At 33.3% G+C, this 20,561-nt stretch overlaps 1 protein-coding gene across 1 annotated transcript in view; it reads right to left on the bottom strand.

Moving 5' to 3' along the window:
• Nucleotides 1–1,326: 1,326 nt before the first annotated feature.
• Nucleotides 1,327–20,561, bottom strand: part of LOC130894066 (uncharacterized) — a 209,636-nt gene continuing 190,401 nt past the window's right edge. The window contains exons 7-10 of the mRNA XM_057800626.1: nucleotides 12,312–12,526; nucleotides 11,136–11,227; nucleotides 4,393–4,585; nucleotides 1,327–2,784 (exon numbers count right to left, since the gene is read on the bottom strand). Coding sequence (XP_057656609.1) covers nucleotides 2,510–2,784; nucleotides 4,393–4,585; nucleotides 11,136–11,227; nucleotides 12,312–12,526 — 775 coding nt within the window. The 3' untranslated portion in view covers nucleotides 1,327–2,509. The remainder of the gene's footprint in view (nucleotides 2,785–4,392; nucleotides 4,586–11,135; nucleotides 11,228–12,311; nucleotides 12,527–20,561) is intronic.

Below are 20,561 nucleotides of genomic sequence, written 5' to 3'. Positions count from 1 at the left end.
ACTTTTGACAGTTGCAAAACCATCAGTAAATCAGCGTCGAATCAGAAACTTTCTTAGATTTCACAGAATACTTTCGACTTGACGCCTGCGAGAAGAAATTTTTGTATTGGCAGATTTCTTTCAAAGATAATATGTAATTACATTCCCCAAGTAAATGAAACAATTGTATCTATTTAATGAATTGTAAATTTGTACAGTTTTTCTACATATATACAGCTAATAAGCAATCTATAACGATTCTATTTATTTATTTTAGAGGCTCAAATATGAAGCACGAGTTTGGATAGTAAGTAGAAAACATCTAAGTCATCATTACCATGCCGATTTTTAAAATCAATTTCTACTTCTTCATTCCACTGCTATGGTTTTCGTTTAGATATATGAATAAAATCCAAATACAAGATATATGATAAAGCAACAAAAAATTTCAACACATTAACTGCTGGTTTAATAATACAGATGAAGGAATCTTTAGATAAGTTTCTATTCGCGTGTTTCACAACTGACATTTAGCATAAATGTTACTTTAATTTGAACTGTTTTAGATGTGTTTCACTTTAGCACATGAAGTCTCCTATAGCGGCAAACGTCAAATGCAAACATACGCTGTGTTAGAATTCTAAGCTGACCCAGGTATCAGAATGGCTAGATATCGTGCTACATTAAATTCAAATGCAAGCTTTTGCGAAGACTAAAAATATATCTACATAAATGAAAACGTTCAAACTGTATCCGATGCTCGGCTTTCGTTACTTAACAGTGTAGCTCGTTGGCCAGGTTCCATTGACGACCAGACAATATTCAATAGCAGTGCTCTGAGAAGGCAGTTTGAGGAAAGTCACTTTGGTAGACATCTTTTAGTGGGTGACCACTTCACATCCGAAACAAAAGAGCAATAAAAACAATGACTGAAAAGTGAGAACCGGCTCCAAAGAAGACAAAGACCGTTCCATCTACATTGACCAATTTGTAAAAGGAAAAACTATCATTGGCAAGCATTATGCGAAATTATTGCAACATTTAAACTCCGCTTTCGATATTTAACATAATAGCAGCTAATAATTCATAAAATAAATCTATTGTAAGAACAAGGAACGTCATAAAATTAAGAATTGTGTATCAATCATGTAAAACATTTAATTAACACTTACGATTAAAATTGATAGAAATAATCATTGAATAAAATAATTCAAATGAAAAATTCAATTGAAGAATTGAATTGGTAAATACAAAATACAACAGCACGCCACCAAAGATCAAGCCATAAGAAATTTTCACGTAAAAATTTTTGTGGTTGCGTGAATCTCAAACCCAATATCCCGAAAAACTGAATGTATAGGGGCAAAATAATTGATTCCTTTTTAATTGAGGTTAACTTAAATGGTTCGGTGTATTTAGATTTATTGGAAAATAGTATTTTACCTGCGTTTGCTCGGATATTTCCAAATCTAAGTAAGTATTTCAATTACATTTAAAAAAAACTTCATTATTAGAAATTTTCAGACAATAACAATATCCCAAAGGACAATATTTGAGAAGATGAATTGGAAGGCATGGTTTTGAATGGCCCCCGAGATTATCCGACATGAATCCTTTAGACTATTTCCTGTGATTTCACAAAAAATATTGTTTATAGAATAAAGCCTGCCAATATTCAGGAATTAAAAGATAGGATTACCACAGAGATAAGAAGAATTGAGCAGTCACGGATGTTGCAACATGTATTGCAAAATTTTAAAAATCGCATGGCGTGTTGTATTGAACTAAATGGACAATTATGGCATTTAGGTAAAGAGAATATTACATGAAAAATATTCATTATTTTTTAAGGATTTCTAGAAACACAGAATATATAGGGTGATCCATTTGAAATAACAAATTTGATTATTTTTTCGGAAAATGGAAAGATCTAACAACAATGTAGATACCACCATAATACCGGACGTATCACTAGAAAAAATATATGAAACTTGTACAAGCCATTTCCGAGATAATTGAGGCGTTCCATACATAAAACTCATTCTGTATATAGAGCCCTCATGTTACATTTTTCGAACAGTCAATTTATAATTTACCTATCTGTAAATATTCAGTCATGGTTGCTTCCTTTTAAACCCAATTAAAATTGTTTCAACTGACGGCCTTCTGTCTTCTGTAGTCCAATCCAAACTTAAAGCGTCACATGTTTATGAATATTTGAGAAATAAATTTGCAGTAATGGATGCATGACATCGTGCATTATCTATGTGATTATCAAATCAAAAAGAACGTTCTGGAGAGATTCAGGTAAAACTTTTAGATTGTTATACTATTGATTATAAACACTTTTATGGATTTGAGAATTAATAATATTCTTAAAAATAGGCATGGCTTATGTTGTTGAAATACATTTAACCATGTAAAAACACTATCAACAGTAAGAAAATTTCAGAAAAATTTTTGAGAAAATATGAATTTAGCAGAGTATTTGCATTTTTAGAAAAATATGTATTTTTTCACTACAATCTATTTATAAAACATGTAAATTTTCACAGGATTTTGATTTACTGATATCATTTAAACATATTTTCTGAAGAATCTCTCTAGCTATATTTAAACTCAGACTTGTCTTCGAACCGTGTATTTTATGGTTGTCCTTCTTCAACGTGGCTTTCTTCTTTTCTCTCGATTCTCTCAGTCTAATTTGTTTTAGGATACCGACAAGAAGCTCATCAACGTTGTGCTGAATTCCACTGGATGTCTCTATGAATTTGCAGTCTCTTGCCACTGCCAGCGATTTTCCTTCTGTAAATGCAAACGAATTTCTTTTACGACTATTCAAAGGATATATTCAAAATGAAAACGTTTTAATCAGGCAATTTCTATTTAAAAATCTAAAGAGATCTGAAGTAGGCTTCATAACATTTATAATTAAAACTTGAAGGTCTGTGGAAGTTAATTTGAAATAAATAAAACGTAGAACATACAGGCAAATGGAAAGTGAAAAATAAGGAAAACAAGATGAAAAATATTAATTGAATAACTATTATGATTATTTTTGTAATGTTCCACACGTACAAATTACGAATGATAAGGGTGGCTAAAAGTTTGTTCCTGGTTTATGTTCAAGTGTCAGAATCAAAACTATGGTGTGCATTAATAATATAGTAACTTCACAATTTGCTGAAAGAATGTGGTGATTAACTCACAACATAAGATGGTTACGTCGACCTACATTGAGGAGATATAGAGAACAAATGCCATGAATATGCTTAACTCAAAGTGTTTCATGAACTCATTTTTTCTTATAATGTTACTGAAAAAGTACACAAATCAAATTTATAACCATAGGATAGACGTGGCACAAATAAGAAGAAATAAAACATATTAAATATGATACAAATCTTGGGTTACTAGTTTCAAATTGTAATGTTTAAAAGATGAATATCCAATTATTTGGACCTTTTTTGGCAAGTTGCAATACTTTTAGTGATAGCAATCATCACATATGGGGCAGGGAGGAATAATCTCTCAAAGGTACATAGACTGACCTGCTTTTGTGCAACTGGGGCCATCAAATTTTGCCTAACAGCTGCACTAGAAGTGAGTCTAAATCTCCCACCTCTCCACATAGTACTGGAAAGCGTGGTAGAAAAAATCCGTTCATAAATAATGACCAACCCCGGGAAATGTCTCAGAACGTTGTATCAAAAATGTTTATCTTTGAGAAAAACTTCACCTCAATAATAAACTGTAAAAGCAAATGGAGGTAAATAGGAACAAAACCAATGATTGGGATAACCAATAGGGGCTAATACGGTCAACGACTATTCTGGGAAACTATGACCAGAGTAGATCTTCTGAATATATCGATCTAAGTAAGAACAATCTACGAATACTAATAGGAATTCTATCGGGGCACTGTCGCCTCAACACATGAAGACACTAGACGTACCAGATAATGCGACGTGCAGATTTTGTTGCACAGAGGACGGAACCTATGTCCACATTCTCTCGAAGTGTGAAACACTAAGGAACTCCAGAGCACTATACTGCGGAAGCGCGTGAAACATAATAAGAAGATCTTTGGCAATTGAATCCATTCCACATTACAGACTTTTTAGAAGGAGTAGGATTGAGGGATCAGCTGTAAACACTGGATTCTCCAGTATCGCCGCAAGAAAGGGGGACACAATAGATCCTTTGGTTTGCAGTGTATACAAGACCCCAAACCCATACATACATAAAAACCTTCAGTCAATCGCCAGTTTCAATTTTCTTTGGGGTAATTTTAATTCAATTTTATAGTGTGTTATTAAATTGATGAGGTATCTTAGTAGAAATGATATATTTTCCAACTAATTGATAAAACAATAAGAAATCAAAGCATATTACCATTTTATGTATACTAACCGTTTGGAGAAATTACTCTAGCACGTGCTAAATCCGCCTTATTTCCTACTACAATAACGCTTTTTTCTTGGGTATAACCTTCTCGCCATAGGTAGTTCAATGTTTCTTCAGCATGTTGAAAACTGGATCTGGATACCACTGAATATATCATGACACACGCGTGAGGTTCGTAAGTACTCAAAGAATTTTCCACCTAAAAAAATAAAAAAAGGCCGTGAAAAATAATTCACTACCTCAGAAAATACTCAAAAAGGTTGAGAAAATTTTTGAATCAAAGTTGTATCCTTAAATTTTAATTTTGGAGTTCATCTTGGAGCTATAAATTATTTATGATAAATACAATCAGTTAAATACATTATTCCAATAGTTATTTGTATGCCAAGGACTGAAAGTGCTACTTTGTTGGAGGAGTCTGAAAGTCAGAAAGTCAGACGAGTCCAACAAAGTAGTATTTCAGCCGCGGCGTGCACAACATTTTTTAGACGACGCGCATAAGATCCAAAACTTTTTAATTACACTGAGAAGAGAAAATAAATAATAGATAATTATAAACATTTTATTTATTGAACAATATAATGTACTTAATAATATTTGCAATGTCAATATTAATTTATTAACTATTTGCAGAAAGTGATGTTGATTGTACCTCCAGGACAATTATTAATATTTATTGGATTGGATGCAGATGGAATATGTATATCTCTGTTAGATGTTGTTGGGATCTCTGTAGATTTGTTTGTGTTTTCGAGAGAATTTGTTGATTGATTCGTATTTGTGGTGGAAGAAAGTTATGCAAAATCATCGAAGTGAAACTGTCAACTGTCGACATTGAAGTGGCTAGAGTCACATTTAAGGAAGTTAAAGTTGTCTACTCCAGTGCGTCCCGAAAGTGTTTCGCAGTACGTAACTGTCACGTTCACTACATGGAACACTCAAAACGTAACTTTCGGTATATAAATGAATACAGAACGAACAACTTTCAGATGGCGTCGTCTAAAAAGGTAATTTATCTTCTCCTAATTATCTCCATAACAATTTTCTGTTATTTAGAAGCTATATTTTTGAAAAAGCATCACTAGTACTCATATTTTGAGTTACTGTTGGGGATATTGGAAACAAAGCATGAATAAGAAGTAACAATATGGTTTCATCACCCGAAGATTTGTACACTCATATAGTTTTTTGTAGAAAGTCACTATGAAGGTAAGGCAAAAAAATCTACCGCCACTAAGCTAAGGATAGGTCCTTAGAGCGTATTGAAGCTCTTCGTTAGTAGCTAAGCGCTTGCATTTCCTACTTCCATAAGAAGTAGGTAAGACTGTATGACTTTCAACTTTTGAAAAATGTTTTTGTGACATTGATACTATGCGGTTGTGAGAGACATAAGATTCATTAGATAATATAAAATAACTGTTAGCTTAATAATAATTATAATACAATATCAATATCTTACTCCATAAATATTGAATTATGCCAGTCTATAGTAGATTGTAGAACTTTACCACAAAACAATGTCATTCAAGCAGAAATGCCTTTATCAAGAACTTAAAAAATGGATTTGCAGCTTTTAATTCTAAAGGTGGTTGATTGAATAATGTTTTGGCATTGAAGATGATGGAATTTTTTACCAGATCAGAGGTAGGTAATGTTGAGTAAATGTCCAAATTTATTCTTCTAGTAGGGTAACTATGAATGGGTCTCTCAGCTGAGTTGTGAGTTGGCGAACCAAACATACGGATTCTAAAATGAAAAGATTTATTTAGAATTTAGAAGGTTCTCTAAAAAAGAATGGATATTTGATTGAGGAGTTCTTTAAGTACAAATCATAAATAAATCGATAGTTTTGCTGTAAATATTGAACAAAAATCATAATTTAATGCAGCCGTGGTTTGTTATGGAGCAGAATCCGGTGGCGATTTCTGATCTAAACGTAGACTTGCTTCGTTGCTGATTTTTCCTGTCCCATGAAATTGTTCCTTGGAAACCCTTTCATCAAAATAAGTGAGAAATTTTCTGCTTTGCTAGGAAAGTGTGCGTGTATTAATAATTTTGATTGTTCTCTGGACTGTCCTACAAGACCTAAGTATTATCATGAGTTACAATAATCTTCAAGAAACTGTTATCCTTAATATTATACCGTTTGGGAGAAGTTAAGTCGAACGCCATTCGCTTCATTATGTGGCTTATTCTTGAACTGATCGTAATTCTTTGAGCTCCCGGCCAACAAAACTTGTCCCTTTGTCGTGATTTTCACTAATACAGCGATTATACGCTTCGTACTTCTCTTGCTATAAATGTCAGTTTGCTAGATATTAAAGTAAAAACATTATTTTTTTATATTTATTGTCGCATCAACTTCAAAGGTTATTAGCGACATGTCAGTTATTCATAATTTATGATACAGTTGAGTGTCTTTTAGATATTTGATTAAGTTTGTGGTATTACAATTATTGTTAAGTAGAGAAATTACGAGTATGGTGTTTGAAAAGTTGGTAGTTAGTCTTTCGTTTTTGTACTTTTGACAGTTAACCAATAAGTTCCACCGCTAGATTCTCGTTAGAAGTCTCACATATTGGTGTGTTTTCTCGGTTAAATAGATATAAATGTGTCACTTTAGTGTGTCCTACCCTTGAACGATCGATTTTCATTTGGTCCGTACGATTTTTAAAAGTGTTGGTGGGACGGATAGTTTTATAGATTTTAATATCGACTGCGATCTGTTCCACTCACTTTGCCACTTGCACTGAACTTTTGTTTTCATTTTCCCTTTATAGTCGTTTGCTATGACTTCTCGTACAATTGTTTCGTTGTTATCTGCTGCTTCTTTGTCTGCTTTTTTGTTTCCTAGGATGCTGGTGTGTGATGAGACTCAAATAATTGATACGTTCGCCTTGGATTAGTGACTAAGGTGTGATTGGGTTATAATAAGGATACCTATTAGGTGTTTGGGAAAAAGTTCTTGAATGGTTTGTTTTGAGCTCATGGAGTTTGTAATTATGGCTGTTTTATTGTATTGATTTCTTCTAGTGATGATTAGGGCCTGTAATATGGCATAGAGTTCTCCAGTGTGAACGTAATTATGTGAAGATAGTTTAAAGGTATGAACTTCGTTCTCTAGTCCAACTACAGCTCCTAGACCATTAGGTGTGTTATTAGAGAACGGTTTGTTTCTTTTTGTTTAAAGAAGTTCATGTTGACGATGATGGTGGGAATAGGGATTGTCCAAAGAGGGGATATATTTATGTTAATTGGAAAGAAAACTACTAATTCGAGTGCTAGTGTGTTTGTATATTGGCGAATTATTTCACAGAAAGGAATAATTGTTTGTTTTAAAATAGGTGTTTAAGGCGGTCTGTGTTAATTTTTGATTAACAGGGTTATTTTTATTTGACAGGACTGATGTTGCATAGTTCATACTTAGTTGTATTCTTCGGAGTCGGAGGGGTGATACTCCGGTGAGACAGTAAAGGCTTTCAATCGGTTTTGTTCGAAATACACCCATATGGAAACTTAGTGCAGTGCAATGTGTCAAGTTGTTTAATATATGTTTTCTCACATGATGCATAGATCATGGAGCCTTAGTCGATTCTTGATCTAACGAGTGTCTTATATAGATTTATCAGACACGAAGAATTAGTGTCCTATTTATGACTGGCAATTGTTTTTGATAAATTAATGCCAGACTTTCTTGAAGTGATTGATATGTTGTTTCCATGAAAACATTATTGTTAAACGGATTATTCAATTTTAATTTATCAACATAATATCACAAAATATTTTTGATAAATAACACTTATTTGCGGTTTTCGCCTAATTTCTCGCCGATTGCTACAATGAGGGTCAAGTATGTATATTTTAGAAGGTACGAGTAGTTGAATGAACTTGAAATGAGGTTCCATTCAATCCCTTTTTAATTCAAGATTGTCTGCTCCTCTAGAGTGTTGATGTAATTCAATTCAGACCAAATCTACAAAGTGTTCCGCTTAGATATTTTCTATAAAGGCCGAAATGAAATAGAATCAAATGAAATTCAATCTTACAATTATCCCTCCCGCTTGATTAGTAGGTAAAATACGCTATGTCTCTACACAACATCTGAAGCTTTACAATCAAACGCTCAGTTTTAGAAATAGTATTCGTTTTTCAAGGGATGACTTTCAATAAAAAACTATCGTGGAAAAAAACATATGGACGTTTGAAAAAAAGTATGCCAAGCAGGGATATGAATGATATGAATCTTTAGTAAGAACTAATTTGACTATGGTGTCATAGTTCAATGTTCCGCGAATTTTTTGAGTTCAAGGTACAGCTAAAACATGGTAAATTTTTGAAGGTACACCAAAAACAAAAGTACAATTTTAAGTAATATTAATCAACATTCATTTATTAATCATCGAAACAATATTTATCATTAATCAACAAATGTAATGTTGATTGAAATTGAAAATTGTTTTTAATATTGAGTCGAAAATCCTAATTCACATAAATAGGTCGTGGCAAATGGCAAAAGTATTGCAATATTATGCTCAGAAAGCAGAGGATACTAATTTTTAACACATAGCCAAAAATGTTCTATATCTGTTTCTGAAAACTTTAATTTTGCTATCCTTTTTTATTTTCATCAGTCTTCCTGCACATTAACTGGTAAGTGTTCAAAAAGAATTTTCTCTGCAAGAAGTTTCAAGTATTTGACAATCAAAACCTGACATTTGGGAACATTTTATTATTACCATTGGTAGCGAGACTGATCCATAGTTACAATTTAGCGCGAAAGGTTTCAATTGTATCCAACGATGTTAAAAGATTGGGATTTCTGCCTTGCATATTTTCAATCAATTCATCTGAATGAGCAAATATATCAGCCAGATTTGCAGGTTTTGCAAGCCAGTCTTCTTTTTTAAACAGATATGTATAATCTGAACCCTGGAACTGCGAAAACGCCTCAGTCTCATTTTTAATTCGTGAAAGTACTTTCCCGTGAGAAAGCCATGTATTTCTGTATAAAACAAGAGTGCCTGATGATCTGACCCTATTTCTTAACATACTTTATATTAAAAAGACGAGAGTTCAGTGGTCGTTACTTGATGTAATTTACGATTTTGATAATTTCTTGGAGAACGCACAATATTTCCTCTGGCAGAAACTTCGTCATAAGAGCTTCCCTGTGTAAAAACCAATGCTGTTTTCCAGTATTAGGATTCAGAAATCTTAGTTATGGAGCCTTTAAACTTTCTCGTCATAACTGTTCCCCCTCTGAGCAAACACTTATACAGTTACCCCACTCCAAATTATGTTCATTAAAAAATATTCGTCCGTTACTTTAGCTATTTCTTCACCAGTTGTATGGTTAGGCAGTGGAAAACAAAAAAAGGCCTCTTCCAATTCCTATCTATCAATGTATCTAATGTTTCAGATGAGATGCGCATGACTCATCAACTTGTAGCGCAAAAACTCCACTTACTCTCAATTTTTCAATCAACGTCGATTTAATATCGTTAGATATGTCATTAATTGGACTTGAGATAGATTCTGCCGATGCAGGTATTTTTTCAATTTCTTTAGCTGCTCCTTGGCAAATCATTATCTTGACACTTTCTTTGCAGACAGTTGAAACTAAAGTTTCAGCAAGAGAATGCAAGTGTTCTGCTTTAATTAACATGTTAGCGATTACGTAGCTTGCTTTCGATAGGTCCTTCAAACGTTGAAAATACGTTTTTTTTTTAACTACTGATGGGTTTATAGTGGTTAAATGTCGTATTAGTTTACCCAGCACCATCGAATTATTACCCAAAGTTTCTCCGTACACAAGATATTTAGGGGTAGTACAAGATTCGTCTCCGCAATATGTAAAACCGTAACTTATGTAGCTTTCATGATATTTTAGATGAACAATTTATGGTTACTTTTTCGTTGACGCTTTTCCTTCTTCATTACTTTCACTTAAAAACTTAAACTACGTTTAATAAATTCATCCATAACGTGCAGTGACTTTAAATGGCACACATGTACTAATTCGACGGGAAAACGGGTAGTGGAGGCGGAAGGCCTCCGCCGTCCGTGCCAAACGAAACCACGGAATAAGATGAATGAAACAAAAACCTCTCCCTCGTGCACCCACATGAATAGAATAATATAATGATAAGTTATAGTGAGAAAAATACTTATGTACCTTGGAAATCATTCAAAACACAGCCCTACGAATAGCTATAGACGTATTTTGTACAACCCCAGTTGAAAGTTTACAATGCTTAACAAGTTTACCACCTCTAAGCTTATATCACAAACATCTATGTCTTTCATAGATGTTTGTTCAAAATCGCTAGTAATAAAGAGCAACTCCAATCGGCGTATTTTGAAAACATCCCGGACGGAGCGCATCACCAACATGGAAGTTATGCAGTGACTAGGGAAAGAAAAGGAACTGGAGTATTTTGGCCACATACTAAGACATGACAAATACCGTCTCTTGCAGTTGATTGTCCAAAGCAAAGTGGATAGTAAGAGGGGATCAGGAAGAAGACAGCAATGATTTGGTGTGTCATCTGTTGATCTGTTTAGAAACACAGAAAACAAGAATAGTCCTGTTAATAGCCAACGTTCGCAACGGATAAGTCGATAATAGAAGAAATACATATTATCAACTAATATTTAACAATTACAGTTCCATTGGTGAAAAAATAATTTGGGGTTGATTGATTGAGTCTCGAGCCTAATAATATTTTTAAGCTTTGCAAATAACTTACCGACATCTCTGAAGAAGGATGGTCGATGAATATCATTTCGGATTCTTCTCCATCTAGTAATACCGATACGGTCCGTTCTCCAAATTCATCATCTAAAACAAATACATATATATATATATATATATATATATATATATATATATATATATACATATTTTTTATTATACTCCAAGTTTAACAACAATAAGATGAATATTTTTTCTTAATTATCTGTAGGTATTACAGTTTAAGTAAAAATAAGGAAACAATCCAATTTATTTTGGCCTACATTAGAATTCTTCTGAATGTTGATTAACTTGTCGTACAAAAACTTTTTCATTATATTCATAAAGGAGCTAAAACATTAAGCATTCTTCAACTTTTGAAAGAAAGGTTTCCCTCACCTGATTAATTTTTGGCTAGTGTACACAGAGCCAATATGAAATAAAACAACTTTGAAAGGGTGAGAATTTCTGAACTAATTCCGTTTCTAAATCATCAGGTTATAATTTTTCCCAGAAGCTAACTTTTCATTACAACTCATATGGTGATAACTCATTCAATTTTATATGAAATGAAAATTTCAATCATTTCAAAATCTGTTTTAGACCTCTTGCTAAACCGAATATGAGTCTATCTATGACAACGAGAAATCTGTTAATCCTGAAGTAATCAACAGCATCCATTCCAATATCTTCATAATGTGTTTCATCATATCTCCTTTTTTGTTGTCTTCTTTCATTTCCTTACAATATTCTTCCTACTAATTCTCTTGTTCAGCTATGAAAAACTTAGTGGGTGTTTCATGAAGATAAGCAAGATATCATCAAAGCTCGTCTTCTAAGTGTAAATAATTCTAATATTGTTGATCAAAATAAAAAATAGCTAAACAAAATTTGTCACTCCTTGAAATCTGCTGCTCTAGGGTGCAGCCTACTCAGCCTACTGGTAAATCTTCCACTGAAAATATGAATAGTTTACAGGTCGTGAACCTGTAAATCCACCACTGCACTGAAACCACACCCTTATTACTACGTTGAAAAATTTTCTGTAATAACTTCAGAAATCGTGGTCAGTGCATCTTATTCCATTAATTAAGCATTAATTTTACCCCATTATTAAGTAAAATCAGCTACTTCGAGGGAAACGATGCTCATAAATCTATATTGCTTGGTATATTTGATTTATATGATTTACCTAAGCTTGCATCGTATGTATTCATATACTCAGACGTCATGAATTGCGATACAAGTGCAGTTTTCCCAACACCAGCATCACCTAACATAACTACTCTGTATTTTGGAACTTCGACTTCTTCGGGCGATCCCAGCGGTGTGGAATCAACCGTATGATAACCTGAACCGCAGCAGGACCCTTCAAACGGCGACCTTTCTCCAGAAACGTTACTGGCTCTAAAACAATGAAGAGAGAAATTGATTAGTTGCAGAAAGCTGATTCACTAATGCTATAACTAGATAAGTTGTACATTTCAATTGGTGGCGCTAAATATGTTTAGAAATAGGAATCTCTTGAATCAGAATAAGTCTTGTTACTACAACCAGGTATTTTAAGTTACCTACTCCTTGCCGGACCAAGACCTCACAAAATCCAGTTATCTAGTTGTTCAAAACATTTTGTAAATGACCTGATTACATGTTTTTGTGTGTGAAAAATATGAGTTCTAGAAGTGGAAGGATATTAGAAGCAGCCCTTAAAAACCCTCATGTTCGCTAAAGCGAAGTATTTTCTTATTTAATGATTGTGAGTTGTGAAAAAAGTGACTACTACTGAGGCATCAATACTCTACTTGCTACCACTGTCTACCAACTGAATTTCGAAAACCGAAATTTATAAGTCGAAATCGTTACCAGTGTGAGTAATCACATTCAAAGCTGTCCAGTGGTGGAGTTACATTATAGTCGATTTGGCACAAAACGGGAATATCTTGACCTTTCGCTTAACATTAATCTAATGTACGAAATGTACAAATAGTTACGAGGAGACGTAATTTGAAGAATACAATCTTGGTTTCCACCGACATAAAGAGGATCATGGCCTTATTTGTATGAATTACGAAGCTTCAGGCAATACAGCTGAAAGATTTAAGGAAACTTACAAATTACATCTTTTGGCAAAGGATGAAGCTAGGCGAGAGAAAAAAATGATAGGGTACGGGTACAACGAAATCGCAAGTGTCAGTTGCAATTTTGATTTGCAGCAACAGATTCAAGAAATAATGCCCTTTACAATATACTCGTACAATATTACTTCACAACAAGGAGATTGTTTTATTTGGACTGAGACAAATAGAAAAAAGGGCAGTTGTGAAATAGCAAAATATTTGTACAAATATTTTCAATCACTTTCTCCAGAAATTAGTATCATGTTCAAGTACCATAGATTTAAAGTTCTTGGTTGTTTGGTCATAGCGAAATGAAATGTGACTATGCATTCCGCTATAACTACTACTAAAATATGTCTATTTGCAGACAATAGTAGTTACATATTGCCGCCTTATCTAAAAAGCTTATCCACTTTCCTAACAGTTTATTATGCCCTTATCTTTGAACCCGTTTGTATAATTCGTAAACACGCTTTTCCAATTTCAGAAAAAACGTTACACTTAGGAACGCGGAGCACGACCTTTACCTACCTACCTACTTCACGTTCAGAATAAGTTGAAGGCTCAATATTTTACAATGCAAAAAAATGCACAATCACTTGTCAATTGAAATCCAATTGATATCATCTTTCTCCGCATTCCGCAATAATTTGAGAGCATATTATAAAAATTATAAAAAAGTATTTTGCTTAAGCAACTAATAAAATTTGAAATATACAAAATTTTGGATTTAAAAACTCAAAAAGCTATGAAAATTGTTTATATCCCATATAAAATCAAATCTTCTTCATGTGGCTTCTTCAGCTTAGATATTTACTATATAAGTATTAACAACTTATACAAATCCTATCCTAATTTAGAGTCTGCTTCCAACTTTTCTTCCAACAATCGTCAATCGTATCTAAAACTTTATTTCTCTAAAAATTTTGTTGCGGAGCCCAACATTTGTCTTTTATCTTTCCAAAATAAACATAATAAGTTGTTTTGCGAAGTTGAGATACGTCTTACTTAGTTTTTTTGAAATCTTATCGAAATAATCCGGCTACTATTACAAACTTATCGTATCAAGCTAATAGTTCCGGTATTATTTTTGAGAAGTTCTTCAAGCTAAATTGATATTCCACACCAAAAAGGACAGCAAATTCATGTCACTGAACTGACAAATATTGAAATCACTGAGATACACTTAATTGTGAATGAATTTAGAGCTCACGAATACATTCTAATGAAGTATGGCTCGTTTATTTTCTTATTTATGTAGATATCATAATTAGGAAAAAACTTGTTCTTGTACATTTTCAATGAAATTTTTTAAGCAATCACTTATTCGAGAAATTAGGAGATTTAACTCTGGAGCTCCTCCACAATTTGATAGAACGTGTAGTAACCATTTTCCAACCGATGGATTGGTAGAAGTGCAGAAGCTTCGAATCATTAGCCTCTTCGGTCATGCGATTTTAATCACTTGGATTATGTGTTGAATCAAAAAGAATAAGTTTGTGCTACAGAAGTAAATTCACCTCAAGAATTAGAAATAACAGAATGACCTCATAGCTGATTCCCAACCGCTTAGAAGATTAATGGATTCCTTAGAAAAAAAGGATAGTCTTGAGTATTTATGGAAACGGAGGACATTTTGAACACCTACTCGAATTGAATTCTATTTTATATTATCAGCCTGTTTTTAAACTTTCATCTTGTGTTTTTTGTCTAATTAATACATTTATCATTATTTCATACCAGATTCAGTTATTACTTCATAATTTTCACAACAAAATACTCCGAAAACGGTACAACACAGTATCGAGTTTTATCATTTGGTGTAAAATTAAATTATTGGTACTTGGTACGAACCGTGTAACTAGCGCCTACTATGAGAGGCAGACACAAAAACAAATTCATTAAATGTTTCAGCTTCCATAACATATTCGTATAAAATTTCATTACCATGTTGCCAGTAGTTGCTGCACAATCGTAGAAAATGTGTATCATTTTTTTTCTTCAAGCCCTTTATCTTGAATACGGATAGCGTTAGGACAATTTTGTACTGAGCAAATCCCAAATATGTTACAGTTTTATATCTATCCTAGAGACGGAATTACCTTTTTTTGAAGCACCCTGTATAAATAAGGACTGAGTACGACGAATTTCAGGATCTATACAAATTCTGGTTATTTGGCGGGTACTATATGAAATTGTAGATACCTACCAATATCAAATTTCGATTTATCGCTATTGACAAGATAATTAAAAGTAGCCGAGTCAAGTAAAATGATGGATAGAATCACTGAATTTATTTAATACACTCCAGTAAATGTTCTTTATCAACAAGATTATATATAAACCCTTCGGCACACTGCGCGTTATAAAGAAACTTGGCTACAAGTTATTAATATCAGGAAAATTACATTAAAATCATATTAAGTCAATCCACCAACATTTCACTATTTCAGAAACATCATTAATTTGACATTACCCTTTGAAACTTTTCGTCATTCGTCATGTAAAGGGGGGTATTAAAAATAGCGAACCATTCTAACAATATTCCTAAGAAATTTTTTTTTTTAAGATTACTATGAAATGTTCAACAATCTCATGGTATTCATACATTCTCATACAAAGAATAGTTTATTGTTTCTTTTTATACTTAAACGGTTCAGATTTGCCATATAGGGTGAGTTATGAGAGACTTTATATACTTCAACCGTATGTAGAGTGTCAACTCCTATTCTCTACTAATATACAGGGTGATTTATGATATTGACTATAAATTTTAAAATGCTACAGTGTTTACGCAACTCATTCGACTGGTATCAGCTAATCTTAGAAATTCCAGGACCGGGTTTGGTACAATTCTCTCAAATAATTGTCGATTATGAAAATTCTCTGTGGAAACTAGTTGCTCCAATCGTCTTCATTCAAATACGGTAATCAACGGGATTGAAATCTGCGGATGTTGAAATGGGCCGTGGAATAGGTTCTGCACGTCCTACCCACCTGTTGCCATAAATATCATTCAGATGTTGTCTCACATCCGACATCTTATCTCTTTCGGATAACAACGCTCGCATTGGCAAATAAATTCGGCGAAATATTTGCTAGGAAGTACTACAAATTGGTCGTTTATGACACAATCCATACTTTAACCGAAAACTCGAATTTTCTTCTACCCATACATGTGAATTACGGGAATTATTTATCTCGTTTCTTGTAAACTGGGCTTCATATGTAGGTAAATATCATCCGGTATAGAACTGATCGATGTTTGTTGATTTACAGTCATCATACTCGTACACGAAATTTGACTTTTCAGTCAATTTTCATTCATTATTAATTAAAATACTGGAGGTTCACAGAATTTGTTTGAATTAATACTTCATTATTCGATATGGCATTATGGTAGTTCTACTTTTGATGAAATTTGATCGTTCAGTAAAAATTAGATAAAAGTGCTGATTTTTATAGGGTGTATAAAATTTTTTGTCATGTGAGCCAATACTTTGATAATAATTTCTTAGCCTACTGCCAATACTAAAGAAAATAAGTAAATGATCTAAATAGGGCTGTAGGTCAGCTCTCCGAAGCGCTTATTGGGGTCGGTCGCACAGGTAGCGGACCCTAATTTAACACGAAGCAATTAACTATTGCAGTCTCGGTTTATAGGTATACTTCTTTCAAATATTGACTGCACTATGTACAATGTCGATTTTGTACCACGTTGAATAGAGACCCAAGCCAACTATACGCAGTTTTTCATCGTTGTTTGCAGCAGTCAGAAGTGCGCATTTCGTAGTACAAAATGCCGCGATATTGCGTATTTTATTCGAAAAAGAGTGGTAAACTTATTGCTTTCGTCGAATCTATACTAGAAAAATGTTGCAAAATACTATTAGGCAAGAAAATTGTTTGGATAGAGCTTCAGACATTTTGCAAAGGTGGTAACAGGTGGGGGTTCATATCACAGTTCGTGCTACCAACAATTTTATACTTTGTCTGCTAAACATCGACCAAAGCTAGCTGCGTTATGAGGACCTTCAGCGTTTCAGCTGAAGGACTTTCCGTCACCCTACATGCAGCTGAAAGTTTTTTTTGTAAGTATACAATATAATTTTCCATATTATTCAGTTTGAGCTATCCTGGAATGAGTTGCATTTAGGGAGTTTATACAACCTGGATCAAACGGACCCGGCGCTACCTTGCCATTTAAAGGTAATTACGTTCACTCCTTAGATGATTTCTGTCAGGACAAGAAGAATTGTGTGGAACGGAATGATACATTATAAGTGTTTATGCACCCGATGCGAGCAAACAACAAGCAGATATAGACTTATTCTACTACATATTATGAACAATTTTGGATGGTATAGGTAAGGAGGATGAGCTAATAATTCTGGGAGATTTCAATGCGAGAATTGGTCATATAGTTATAAAGGTATCAAAAATAGATTCAACGATGAGACAATAAATGAAAGTGGTGATAAAATGGTACAAATGTCCAAACAAAATTAAGAATTAATAACACCTTCTACCCACATAGACCTCAACACACACGACGACACAGATCAACAACAGACTTCTAACAAATAGAAATATCCATCCGACAACAATAGAGGACGTGAGATCTTTGGCTGGAACGCACCACCATCTTGTGGTAGCAAAAATAGGAACAGTTATGTGGCTGAGGTGAAGAAATTCTTCAAAATTCTAAGATGGCTTTTTAGCCTAAACCTATCGATTAATTGAATTTTCATTGAATACCAAAGATTTTATATTCTGACGTCAATCAATCGCTTCTTTTGATTGTAAACATTTATCCTCTTTCAGATATTTTTCATCTTACGTTAGCGAAGTGAGTTTTCAATTGCTCCTTATAAAAATAGCTTCTGTAATTTTGAATAGAAAAATTATAATACATCATTATCTGTATTCATCAAAAGATTAGAAAAATACTGAAATTTAGGATACTTTTCGAGTTGAGATATCCACGACGTTTCCATTCTATCGAGATTTGTAGTCATTATTTACCTAGACCCTTGTAAAAGAAATAAGTCGGAAATAAAAGGTCTACTGCTTGACGTCGATGAAAAAAGTTCTTGTCAGGAGAATGGAATGGCGCCACTGGAAAGGTTAATACCCTCGAGCTGGAAACAGGGACGAACTAAACCGGGAAAATTAAGGAGTACACGTTATTTTCCTCATATTAAAGGAATTTTCCTCTTCCAAGTGAAGTCTGACAGATTCAAATTCCCTAATTATTGAGAATATAAATTCAAATGTCGGACAAAACATTAATATTGGTTGATATAAGTTTATTTATTTGTTTTTGTATAATCTTTCGCTCTTGACCTCATATACAGAGTGTTTCTACATTCGACCGACAACGCTCTACCACAGAGAAATCTCAATAAATGATCCATTTTGATATAGGAATATGAACCCCTTACGGGGCCTAGTTGCTGAGATATAGGGTGTTCAAAATTTCGAATCATGGTGACCAAACAAACTATGGAAAAATTTAACCAGTGGCTAGTTGTCAGTTTATCCCACTATTTTTCACGCCACTGAAGCAAATTCTTTTTTAATTCTGTTTTAAATTGCCTGATTAATTTTAGTTACAAAACTTATAATATAATAAAGAGCTAAAATGAACGGTGTTGTATGTTGTCGAAATTTGCCTTAAACAAAAGTCTGCAGGTGATTGAATACTATTCAATATTTCTAAATTATAATCTAGTAAGCACGTGTCATATTTTTTATAGTCCGTGACACTTTGTGTATTTGACACGAAGGGGTGATTGCTGCCATTTGCTGGCGAATATGATCATGATCTAAATGTTCGGAAATTAACCCGCATCACATTCATTTTTGGTCGGAAACAGATTGCGTCGTAGTCAAATCATAGGATCCTTTATATCCTGTGAGAAAATGCGAAAATCCATTTCAGTGGGCAAATTGTTGATAACTACTCGATAACTATTATTAAACATCTAGAATCTATTATACAATTAAATAAATATCATGGAAGAATTAACACACAAAAAAGAGATAAAAATTAAAAGTTCTTATAGATATATGTTTCAAACTGAATTCAAACTGTGACATAATCTGGTTCTGAGCTAGGTTCCACAATCAGTTTATGGATGACCTTAGATCATAGTTTACGAAAAGCCCTTATAAAACCGTAAAATAGCAATAGATGCCCCAGAACAGTTAACTTTGCCACTGTTCAAAGCATTCTTTTTAAATTGCTTTATTTTTGCTTTTGTCAGTCAAGGTTCATGACCGGTCGGTCTGGATAATTATCATAACATCTCTTGTTTTGTTAAATTTGAAGATTTGGGAATGTTTCTTTTAAGTCGATTGTTTTAAATTTCTTTACCGAACTGTTTTTATAGAGACAATTTATTTTTGATTGATTACGGCAAACCAGATATTTCCAGAAGTCCAAGGATCTAGATTGTGCCTTTGAATATATAAAGTGAGTGTCTAGCAGCTTTCAATCAACAATTTGATGTCATAGTGAATACATCGGGACAGTGACATATGAACTAATCGGTTTATTTAAATAAATTAGATGTTAATAGTGTATATAGATATTAGTGGATAGTGTAAGTGAATAGTGGATTTTGTAAGATGAATGTATATGTGTATAAATTTAGCACACCAGTTTTTGTTCTTAAAATATGTTCACATGAATACGAAGAACTTTACAACATAATGTATTAATGGCTATCACTACATGATAGTTGCAAAATACTATTGGAGGTCAAAGAAACGTTAAAAATAATATTAAGAATGAACTCGTAAATTGACGCATTTTTTAAATTGTTCTATATACTTAATATATTGTAGAAGTTCATGTACAAATAAAAATGCTGATTATTTTTCCTTAGAAACAGATCAGCATCGCCCATTATTTTTATCGTAAGTGTGATATGATTCTTTTGTGGCCTTCGTTTACGTTTCAAATCCCACAGGAGCCATGTACGGATGAAATATAGAACCACATGTGGGGCAAAATGCTGTAATAAAATAAGCCAACTTTTATACGACCTTCAACTTCGGAATGTGAAGTTTTTTCACGACTTACATTTTATATTCTTGCACAGTTTATTCCAGATTCTAAATAGTATGTCATATTCATAAAAGTGGAATCGTTCAGTTATCATGAATATTGAGTATTCAGGATGATTCGTTGGAATTAGGTTTCAAACTTGATCGAGATGAGATATTCCAAACCCTACTACAGTTTCGTAAAATGAGCAAACTTTACGAAAGAGAAGAGACACAATATGATATGAGACGGCAATTTGGGAAATATTGAC

Source organism: Diorhabda carinulata, chromosome 5 (genome assembly GCF_026250575.1).
Source record: "Diorhabda carinulata isolate Delta chromosome 5, icDioCari1.1, whole genome shotgun sequence".
Taxonomy (NCBI): Eukaryota; Metazoa; Arthropoda; class Insecta; order Coleoptera; family Chrysomelidae; genus Diorhabda; species Diorhabda carinulata.
Note: the sequence above shows the minus strand (reverse complement) of the source record. Positions and strands in the feature narration are given on the sequence as shown.